The 11,705-nt window shown below is 31.3% G+C and overlaps 1 protein-coding gene across 1 annotated transcript; it reads right to left on the bottom strand.

The window, feature by feature from the left end:
* Nucleotides 1–5,716: 5,716 nt before the first annotated feature.
* On the bottom strand, nucleotides 5,717–11,654 carry LOC138331309 (TLC domain-containing protein 3A-like). The gene is made up of 5 exons (XM_069278835.1): nucleotides 11,508–11,654; nucleotides 9,921–10,007; nucleotides 8,997–9,201; nucleotides 7,443–7,538; nucleotides 5,717–6,411 (listed from the first exon to the last, which is right to left on the bottom strand). The coding sequence occupies exons 1-5, from the start codon at nucleotides 11,636–11,638 to the stop codon at nucleotides 6,097–6,099; spliced, it is 834 nt and encodes a 277-aa protein (XP_069134936.1). The 5' UTR covers nucleotides 11,639–11,654; the 3' UTR covers nucleotides 5,717–6,096.
* Between the last annotated feature and the right edge of the window lie 51 nt (nucleotides 11,655–11,705).

The following is an 11,705-nucleotide window of genomic DNA, read 5'->3' as shown; positions in this document are numbered from 1 at the left end:
CGTACTTATAATATATGAACTTTTATCAATTGTATTGCATGTTTAAAAATAAAATTGATTGATCATGAGCATCTATGTACAAAATAAATAAATAAAAGCAACTTTTAAAGGATATTACTGTACTAACTGATTGAAAAATAGAATATTTAGAAATTTTGATATGTATTATTATTTAAAATTACACTGAATATCTTTAGATATATATTACATAATCAGAATTGGCAGTGCATTTGTATATACAAAATGTACAGCAATCACAGCAAAAATCATAAAGTTATAATGTAAAAAGCACTTAGGAGATAAATCAGTTTATAAACAAAATAATAATTTTTGCATAATTCAATATCAAATTAATTTCTTAATTTAAATTGCTTGATTTCTTTTATAATGATATTACTTAGAAAAGACATGTATATACACTGTATAATATATATATAAGCAGAGGCATGTTTGATTAAGAGAGCGGTAATAGTACACATGTACTCCTGTAGCATGTATCACAGGGTCCTGGCACACATTATTACCCAAAGGTGTATATTATATAAGTATCATTAGCAGTTTTGCCATGTCTAGACACAGCAAAAGTGCTTAAGGATATGTCAAGTTATTTTTTTAATTTCATATGCTATTTCGCTTCTGTAAGTATCATTCTTTTTATAACTATAAGTATGGTATACAATAGAATCGCTGCACATGTTGTACTATATATCATTATACATTGATAACGGAAATACAATAATGTACTAGAAAGCATGGTTATTGAGTCCATGTCCGTGCAAACTGTAAATTTATACATGTACACTGTATGTATCGATGGTTGTAAATTAATGTCATGTCCTTATGGTCAAATTAAGAATTAAACTCATTATCATCAGACATATATTCTACAGCCCTTTCAACAATTTTATCTCATCATAAATACTTTAAAATTCAGAATCATTTAAAGAAATATCGTCAGCAACAAATTCTAATATTTTGATAAAAATGTTATCAAAAGAATATATTTTTTTAAATTCTTATATGAAGTTTACATAAGACAAACCAATTTTCTATTTAGTATGAATTATTACTGTTGTGTTTGAATTATCCCCAGGAATAACAACCGAAGATACCTCGGCAGGGATCAATCTAGCTCTGATTTATTACCGTTTATGGGTAAATTTCCCCTCAAGGAATGAATTCCCCTCAAGCCTAAAATTCCCCTGAAGATTTAAAAATTCCCCATTTGAAGCTAAAAAATTACCGTTTTTGTAACACAATTTCCCCTGTGACTTATTTTTCATTACTTTTTTATACCTTTGTTCGCAAATTTCTCCATATTTATCATATAGCTACTGCATAATTTATGATAAACTCAAATTTTTCATTATTGAGCCTAAAATTTTGCTTTACTAAATCTAAAAATAAATTAGTTGTTTTACAGTACATTTTCGTCAAAATAAATAAATATAATTTTGGACATAAATGAGAAGATTCAAATTCCCCTATATTTCGCGAAACTTTTCCCCTATTTTGAAAAAAGGGTAGTTTCCCCCAAAACCTAGATTGATCCCTGCTCGGTATCTGAACTAACAAAGAATAAACTGTAAATATTAGTTTTTGAGTACTGTGTTATAGTCACTGACTTTATATATCTATATCTATATATCAGATAATGTTGAAGTATGGTAGACATTATTAAATGTCCTACCATTCCGGACTTGTTCATCAAAACTTTATTTTCAAGTTAGCGTAGCATAACGTAATAGCATAGCATAGCGTAGCATAGCGTAGCATAAAGACATACATCATTTAAGTTATCATTCTGTAAAAATCAAAATAATAATGGAATGTTTCACCAAATGAACATGAATAACAGTGTATCCTATAATAAGGCCGTGCAAGGCACAGGGACCTGGCATGAAATATTTTAACTAACAGCATACATATATATATATATATTATAAGAATATTATAAGACTCTTTCATATGTGGATATGAAGGATAGGGATATTCTACCCAAGGGTCACAAAATATAGTAAAACCCGAGGCTTGAAGAAGGTTTTGCAACATTTTGTGATCCCGAAGGTAGAATATCCCTATCCTTCATATCCACTTATGAAAGAGTATTTTTCTTTCATACCTCCACGTTTCATTGCAATTTTACAACTATGATATCCTGCAATTTTGAAATAAATTCGAAGAAATCCACGACTGAAAGTCAATTTTTCAAACATGAAAAATTACGTGATATTTTCAACAAAAAATTCCATTGTTTGCATCTTTTATTTTAAAATCAGTTAAGTTTGTGAAAAAAATGTTAAAATTTTACTGAGGAAATAGAAATTTTGTTGATGCCGTGACGTCGCAAGGCTTTATTGCATGGGTAGCCATGCAATTCAGCCTCAGGCGGCATGAGTGTATTACCCTATTAGACCAGCCAGTATTACACCAGTAGGTATGAAAGAATATAGTATCTATAATATATATACTGTATATGAATAAAAATTTCGTGTCAGGTCCCTGTGATGCAAGATGACAGTAAATATACACACATTCAAGTTAACCTTGGATCAGACATTCGAAATTAGACTTTGTCTGAGGCAGTAGATGTGATTTACTTATAGATATGCAGAAACCTTATTGCATTAACCGTTAATCAAATACATGTTATAAAAACAGAACACATGGATGACAAATTAAAAGGCACATACATTATATATTGCTATAACAAAAACTAGTTTTAAATGTGTCTTTCATGGTAATTTAGTAACTTTTATCTTTGTGAGGAAATTCACTAATGTATGCATTTGCAAGGACTGCCCTTAGGGGATTCATATACTTATACATATTGAATATATCACAAGCATTTATGCAAGAGAGATAATTTGAACAATATCCAAAAATCGTACATTGTCGGTTACCAACTTAATCAGCCTACACAAGGGCCGTTTTCGTTTATTCGGAACAACCGGTTCGACGGTTGGTTAAAGTCATCATTTCAAGTATAAATCCTGACGGACCTGCAGTTTTTGATACAGGCCTTTGAGGGCTTTGTCAAGGCTCGTCTGAAAACAATATAAAATCACCAGGTCCGTCTTTAATTAATAAACGAACAACTCGGTCCAACCAGTCAAACAGTATAATCGAAAACGCCCCTATTTGCTTATAAACAAAGACTAGTGGAGTTACATATAGACAGTCAGTGGGTTCTGAGAGCAAAAGTCTTATCAAAGCCATATCTTTATATAATAATACAGACACTATCCAGCAAAGTAAAATGTTTCTAAAATTCTTTTTAAAGGCCAGCTACCTTTCCAAAACAAAAATTAAAAACTTTTTTTGTAAGCAGTGATATAATGTAAGGAAATATATATACTAATGGCCTAAGATGAGGCTGCAATACCAACCAAATGGAAGATTTCTAGTTCAATCTATGTAAACAGTGAAGAGTCAGTGAAAGTCAACTGATGTGCATTCATTTGATTAATCATATATAAGATGATATGCATTATGAAAATTAACATTTCAATTACTTTTTAATGAATTAAATTGTTCAGAAGGTGATTATAAATGCAGTATTTATTTTAAGCCCATAACTTTTGCGACTCTACAAAATTGTCAAACTTGTTTTACATTCCTATTTTTAAAAAACTGTTTCTGAAAGGTAGTGGGCCTTTAAGATTTGAATATTAAGTAACCACTCATTTTTGATAATTCATTATATTACTATATGCACTATAGTGTTTATTTTAAGTATTAATTAAGGAATTTTCTTAAAACTAAGGAATACTCAGGAAACAGCTCACTGGAAGAACACAAATAGATCAGGAAAGAACAGTATATAACAATTGTATACAATCATACTAACATCTTCATAGTAGCTACCTTACGTAAGATATGTTAACATATTCACCCCAGAAATTACTTAATGGACTGGTCTAGTCTTTGATTTAGAAGAGTCTAAATGTGTCTACAGGGGTGAATGATTTTAACAACAAGCAGACAGAAGCAGAAATAATTAAATAATTAAAGATGCTCCACTGCCATCTCAGCATAAATAATATTCATCTTTTGGACAATAATTAATGTTTGATCGTGTATATAAATGTCTAATTAACACAAAAATACATAAAAAATAGTTGTTTGGCTTTTGTTGCCTGTGCTCTCTGTACCTGAGGAATAAAATTAATGACTTTAAATACTTTTGTATTGAATTAAAATAATCTGCTCAAACATTACAATGATGGTAATGGAGTAAAGTAAGTAATTTTCTTACAGATGAAAAAAACTGAATCGTATGCTCATTTTTTTCAATAGATAGAAATTACAATTTGTCAGCGGTGCAGTATCTTTAAATGATTGTTTGTCACTGAATTACCCTGTTTTGGTGCAATCACATGGACGGATACAAAGTGGATATCAACAAGTCACAAATAAATATAATATATATACAATAAAAATATTTTGATCAGAAGTAAAAAACATCTTGATATCTATTGATATGTTTACTACAGTAAATATGGAAACGTCACTTGGATTTCAATGAAATATTCCTGAGTACTGTACGCACTGAATATCTTTATCACACTTAGAAATGTCTCTAACCTGTTGTCATGATTAAGAGACCTGGCAGAAAACAGGATGGACAATCTTTATATGTAACAGGAAGGACAATATTTATATGTCACATGACAGACAATCTTTATATGTAACGACAACTTTTCATGTAACAGGAAGGACAATTTTTAAATGTAACAGGAAGAACAATCTTTAAATGTAACATATGACAGACAATCTTTATATGTAACGAGAGGGACAACTTTTCATGTAACAGGAAGGACAATTTTTAAATGTAACAGGAAGGACAATCTTTAAATGTAACATATGACAGACAATCTTTATATGTAATGAGAGGGACAACTTTATATGTAACAGGATGGACAATTTTTAAATGTAACAGGAAGGACAATCTTTAAATGTAACATAACAGACAATCTTTTTATGTAAGGAGAAGGACAATTTTATGTAAAAAGAAGGACAATTTTATATGTAACAGGGGGGAAGGGGGGGCAATTGTTCTATGTAACAGGAGGGATAATTTTTATATGTGACAGGAGGGCCAATTTTTATATGTACATGTAACAAGAGGGACAATTGAGGGACATTTTGTATTCATGTATATAAACGAATGGACATGATTTTTTCATTATAAGACACTGATGGTGAAGTTATTGTTTACCTCCTAAATTCATTGATAGTCATGTTCACACATAAAACCTGATACATGGACTACTATATGGCACTGCAGAAGGTACCATTACTATTCCATCTCTGTATTTCTGGTGAAATATTTTGTTATGTAATTAAATACATAATTAGTAGTCAGTAAACTAAATTATATCACTGATACCAAATGACAAATGGAATAGTTATCTGGATTAACTATCTAACTTATTAACTGAAAAACAATAAAAAATGAAATATTAATAATCATTACAGTCAACAATTATAAAATTAACAAAATTGACATCAAAGAAATTCAAAATACTGTCAACATACTAATTTTAGCAGAGTCAAATTTTAGCGCAAATGTGGAAAATTGGAAATTATTATTTATTAAAGTGGATATAGATTAGCGCAAATCATTGGTTCAATATCAGAAATACACTTTTACAAAATTTATTACTGCACATATTAGCGCTTAAAAGATCTCGCAGAAAGTGCTAAAATAAAAGATCTCACAGAAAGTGCTAAAATAAATCTACCGCTAAAATAAGAATGTTTACAGTACACTGCTTAGCAGTTAAAAAGGTGGGGTATAATACCGAAGGCAATGTAATAATAACTTAATACTATAACAGTTAACTATAAAATCACCAGTGAAATCTTTTACACTCAAAGGATATTGACACCTGAATGGATTGATCAACAAATTTCAATATTCTATGACCAATATTTCCTCTGATTTTCCTTTCTGCATCTTCTTCGAAATCACTTAGAGAACAAAGAGATCGAGAATTTAACTTAAGTTGAACACATACACAAGATCACAACAATGAAATTGCACTTCCCTATTCAGAATTTGTCCATCAATATCGTCAAACATTGTAAAAATCAATTGATTTTCTCGGTGGCAAATGTTTTATAATTGTTCTCTCCAGAACTACGCCTTCTATCCGACAGTTTGCGTACAAGCTTGACCGCACCTTTAATCATCATGGACATCCAATACACTTGTAGACAGAGAATAAGGGCACAACCCGCGCTACACTTCAGTGGAATTAAAAAAGGCACTCTCCACGTTGATATGTCTTTATATATTGCATACTGCCAATATAGGTACGGGAAAATGAGGATCCGACTCACGAAGAACGTTATGACCATAGCAATACCCACGACCACATATAGAATAGTGTGTTTCATCTTCAGCTACAACATACAAAATTTTCAAAGTTCCAAAATTGGTTTTGTTTTTTTGTCTCTAAATATATATAGATACAGTGGTTTATAGAAATATCGCCTAGACAAATCCTGGTCTCACGATTTTCTTGTGGGAATCACTAAAATTTTGAGAACCTACTAATATTTCTTTTTAACTCATCAAAATTTGAAAATTAAAAAATTCTACATAATATGTAGCTGAAATATGTAATATTGCATCAATATTAATTTAAAAGTACATGTATTATAATAAAACACAGATACAGTGGTTTACGGGAATAACGCCCAAACGAGTCCTGGTCTAATGATTTTCTTGTGGGACTCACTAAAATTTTGAGAACCTTCCAATATTTCTTTGTACTGGAACTCATCAAAATTTGAAAATTAAAAAATTCTACAAAATATGTAGCTGAAATATTTAATATTACATCAATATTAATTTAAAAGTACATGTATTATAATAAAACACAGATACAGTGGTTTACGGGAATAACGCCCAAACGAGTCCTGGTCTAATGATTTTCTTGTGGGACTTACTAAAATTTTGAGAACCTTCCAATATTTCTTTGTACTGGAACTCATCAAAATTTGAAAATTAAAAAATTCTACAAAATATGTAGCTGAAATATTTAATATTACATCAATATTAATTTAAAAGTACATGTATTAGAATAAAACATTAAATAAATCCAGCTAGTAACTATGATATCTGGGCATCGTATTTTAATCTTAATTTAAAACAAAAGGTGATCATCTTTGGAAATGATGAATATGCAATATTAGCTGTATTATATAAGATAATAAAATTATGTATTATTGAAAATTTCACATTCATATTTAATTTCGTATATCTATTTATACATTCATTTATGTTATTATCAAACAAATATTATTTTTGGGAGGAGGGGAAAAGGGGGCATTGATTTCATATAGTGCCTGAAAATCAAATTTCATTGATTTCTAGAAGACGTTTTAAAACACAGAATTCAAAGAAATGTAAGATATTCTAATTTACTAACCTGAACCAGGACACTGCGTGCTGCTATAAAGGGAAGGGAAATTTCTACTTGAAAGAAAGTTCCGATGAAAAAATCACCAATACCTCTACGAAGAAACTGTATAAAAAATAAAAATACAATCAATTTTACTTTATCAAAAGTACTGGAATTCATTGATTGTACATATTAAAACATACAACTTAAATATTTATATATTAAGAAAAGTACTTACCATTGCTGTTATAAGCAAATTAATATGAATTTATAGATAAATCATTCATGATTCATGACTATGTATGTATCTTTATACATTGTAAGTGGATTTTAATGGCACTTTTTCCCAAAGATAATTTATGTCTATACAAAGAAAAAAAACCCAGATGACCTAGTTTTACAACAGAAAAACTGTATTAAACCAAAAAAAAATATTTTCAATCTAATAATATATTTATATTTGTGTCAATTCTGAAATCATAATTCTCCTATAACTCCCGTGGGTGTAATGATATGTTTAACATGAATTGTGACATCGTTCTGAATGACATCATGATGTAATGACAGAATGCACATTTTTTGTGCGTACTTCCATGCTGCCGGAATAGAAATAACAATTTTTTCTGTTATTTGAACAATTTTTGTAGTTATGTTTTTAAATGTTGAATATCCAAAAGACGGAACACATTGATTAAAATGTTGGAAGTGTACCGATAATTTTATGTTTATTTCCATGGACTTATTTTTTCACCGCTAATGACGTCGGGAGTTCTCATGACGTCAGAAGTACATATGATGTCAAAAAAAGAGGCTCCACTGACGGGGGCAGCGGGGACTTTGATTTGGCAATAGCAATAACAGTGTACATTACAGGTGGGCTTAAAAATATCAGAAGACAAAATATAGGCATTAAATTGCCTTCTTTGGGGATTTATGGTCCTATATAATTCTCCCAGGATTGCAGACAAATTAATCATAATGCGCTAAAGCACGTTATTAAATTTGTCTGCAATCCTGGTTGAATTTTATGACCATAAATCCCGCAAAAAGACAATGTAATGCTTAAAGATGCTCCACCGCTGACAAATGGTATTTTTTTCACTATTAAAAACAGGAGCAGATGATTTAGTATTTTTCCTCAGTTACAAAAGTTACTTTACACCATAACCACCAATGAAAAGTCTGAGCTTCTAATTTTACTTCAAGTTAAAAATATGAAAAATAACTAATTGCATCCCGAAAAATATCCGTACCACTAAATCCTATATGAAATGAACTACTGAATGCGCATGTACCAAATGCAAAACAAATTATTTTCTATTATTTATGTGTTAATTAGACTATTATATACACGATCAAACACCAATTATCGTTCAAATGATGAATATCATTTTTGGTCTGTCGGCGGTGGAGCATCTTTAAATACATGTATATTATACGCTTGTCAGTTGTCACATTTGTGCATTTGAAATGTTTTCCTCATGCAATACATTTAACTCATTCATCCCCGAAGACATGTTTGAACTCTTCTGATTAACAGGTTGGAATAGTTCATTATTGATTTTCAGGGGAATGACTTACCACAATGACTGGGAAGAATATCATAGGTAGTACTGTATGGTGTACAGTGAGTGACTTGTTACGGAGGACAAAGTGTTGAATTCTAGATGAAAAGTCCTGATCATGTAAATCGGGAAAAGTCAGCAGATGACCTTGGTACATCACCACAAGGTCATAAAAGAAGTACGGAACTGCAAACCAGGAAAATGCATTCGTCAACCAGGTGCTGGAAATTGAAAATAAGATCTGATTAATCAAGTGACAACCGAAAAATAAAAAGAAAAGAAAGATTTTGTTAAGTTGACATCTAATTTTTCTCATAGTACTTTTGTTTTAGTATCAAAGTCATGACCAGTCAATACTAATACACTGTCTTCTCTTCATTGCTAGTGTTACATTGTGGCTATTAAGTAGTGGTATCACATTTATTACATGTTGGTAAAGAACAGATACTTTTTTATTTTGTGCCAAATTTTGAGTGCTATCTATATACATCTGTTATATGTAGAGATCTTGTTCAGAAAAATATAGAGCTGCAATATATAAGAAAACATGCATTAAAGTTATAAATCAAAATATATGTGTTTCATACAGCATATTTTAATATTTAAAATTGTTGAATAATAAATTAAGATGATTAAATATATATGTGTGGTCCAACTAAATTGGTTTGGGTTTGGGTTTCCAGGGTTTACTTAGTCTTAAATGTCCTATAAACAGCCAGGATCATGTAAGGACATGCCAGATTTGTTGGTGAAGGAAAGCCGGAGTACATGGAGAAAAACCATCGACCAGAGGTCGGTACCTGGCAACTGCCCCACATGGGATTCGAACTCACGACCCAGAGGTGGAGGGCTTGTGATCATATATGTTTAGATATCTGAACCACTCAGCCACTGAGGCCCTTCAAAACTTATTTTGTTTAGATATAGTGTATATTCATACCTGCTATATAATATGTCATCATGGCACTGGGAACAAATAGTAGCACCAATGTAAACAGACACCACACCATGGATTCCATTCACAATTCTACAAGGTAAAAATTCACATGGAGTTAAGAGAATAAATATCTCAATGACATTATTTTCTTTTATTTTCTCATTTTCTTTGGCTTTAAAGATGTTCCACCGGTGACAAATGGCATGTTTTCGTTATCAAAACCAGGAGCAGACGATTTAGTATTTTTCTTCAGTTACAAAAGTTACTTACTTTACACCATTACCACTAATGAAAAGTTTGAGCTTCTTATTTTATTTCAAGACAAAAAAATTGAAAATAATCAATTGCATCCTGAAAAAAATTGTGGCACCATATGTCCTATAGAGAATAAATTATTGATTGCGTGCGGACCAAAAGCAAAATAAATTATGCCATGACGATTTAACACCAATTATTGTTATATTGATGAATATCGTTTATGCTCTGTCGGCGGTGGAGCATCTTTAATTTATAGACATACATAGGTCATTCTGACAAATACAAGAGGCCCAAATGGCCTGAACGTCATCTGACAACATAACCTTAGCACCAGTAGGAAATCTAATTAAGTTGAATTAAGTTTTTCAATATAATCATGGTGTCATGATCATGATTTAAATGGCGCCCATCTTGGATTTTGGACAAACAGCTGGACAATGCCTTTTGGGAGGGTCAAAAAATAATAATATTTCTTAGGCTGTCCTTCTTGGATTTTTGATCGACACTAAAATAACAACAATTTGTCTGGGCTAATATCAGGTATTTCGTACAATTTATAGACATTTATTAATCTGAGTGGCAAAACTTCAGATGAAGTTAAAATGTGAAAAAAATCATGCATGGCAGACGGGACGAAGCATGATGGCTATCAACTTCGCTAGGCAAGGGTATGAAGTATGATCCTCTAGAAACAGAATCAGACTAATACCCTTGGCTAGCGAAGTTGGATGACTACAGATCATTGTGAACCCTTCAGATCTAATAACGAAATACATATAAAATGTAGTTCTACCTACAAATGTACAGCACATTCTACATATACATACAGATGATATTACACGTATTTTATTCTACGGTTTGTATCATTTCTTATGTCCTAAAGTCCTTGGTTTCCCTGGAACTGCTCATATCCCAAAAATGGAAGTGTTTGCATTATGTGGCTGTGTTTCCGGGTTGATGCTAACAATGCCAATGTCATCACTATTTATAGTATTTTGTATATTTTGTATATTTGATAGGTTGACCCACAGGCGTCTGCATCTGGTTTGGAAAAAATACAATGTCATACCCCTACTACATGTATTATGTCAAACCAGAAGCAGACGCCTGTGGTTGACCACGGTCATCTGACCGATTTAGACTTATATAATAATCTGATCTGACCACATGGGTTTGTAATTAATAACAATGAAATAACAAGAAGCCAGAGTAGAGATCAATATGAAATATTACACATCAGTGGTCACTGTCAGTTGTTGTTCATTAAAAACCGGTCTGAAATAAATGAAAACGTTTGTGTTGTAACTATGCAGACACTTATAAATGACCTACTTTTCACTTATTGTAACGATATCTGCCTCCGTAAGTTTCTTCTTAAATAATCCTACCAAAGTATGCTTTGTAATGAAAAAGGAAGAAGAATAGAATGTTGTTCCACAAAAAAGAAGCATCATTTCCTCCATGTTGGAAACTGAACCGGTCAATCGACCAATGACAAAGCGTTTTAGGCTTCGATGGCAAATTTTAACC

The sequence above is a fragment of the Argopecten irradians genome, chromosome 9 (assembly GCF_041381155.1).
Source record: "Argopecten irradians isolate NY chromosome 9, Ai_NY, whole genome shotgun sequence".
NCBI classification, from domain to species: domain Eukaryota; kingdom Metazoa; phylum Mollusca; class Bivalvia; order Pectinida; family Pectinidae; genus Argopecten; species Argopecten irradians.
Note: the sequence above shows the minus strand (reverse complement) of the source record. Positions and strands in the feature narration are given on the sequence as shown.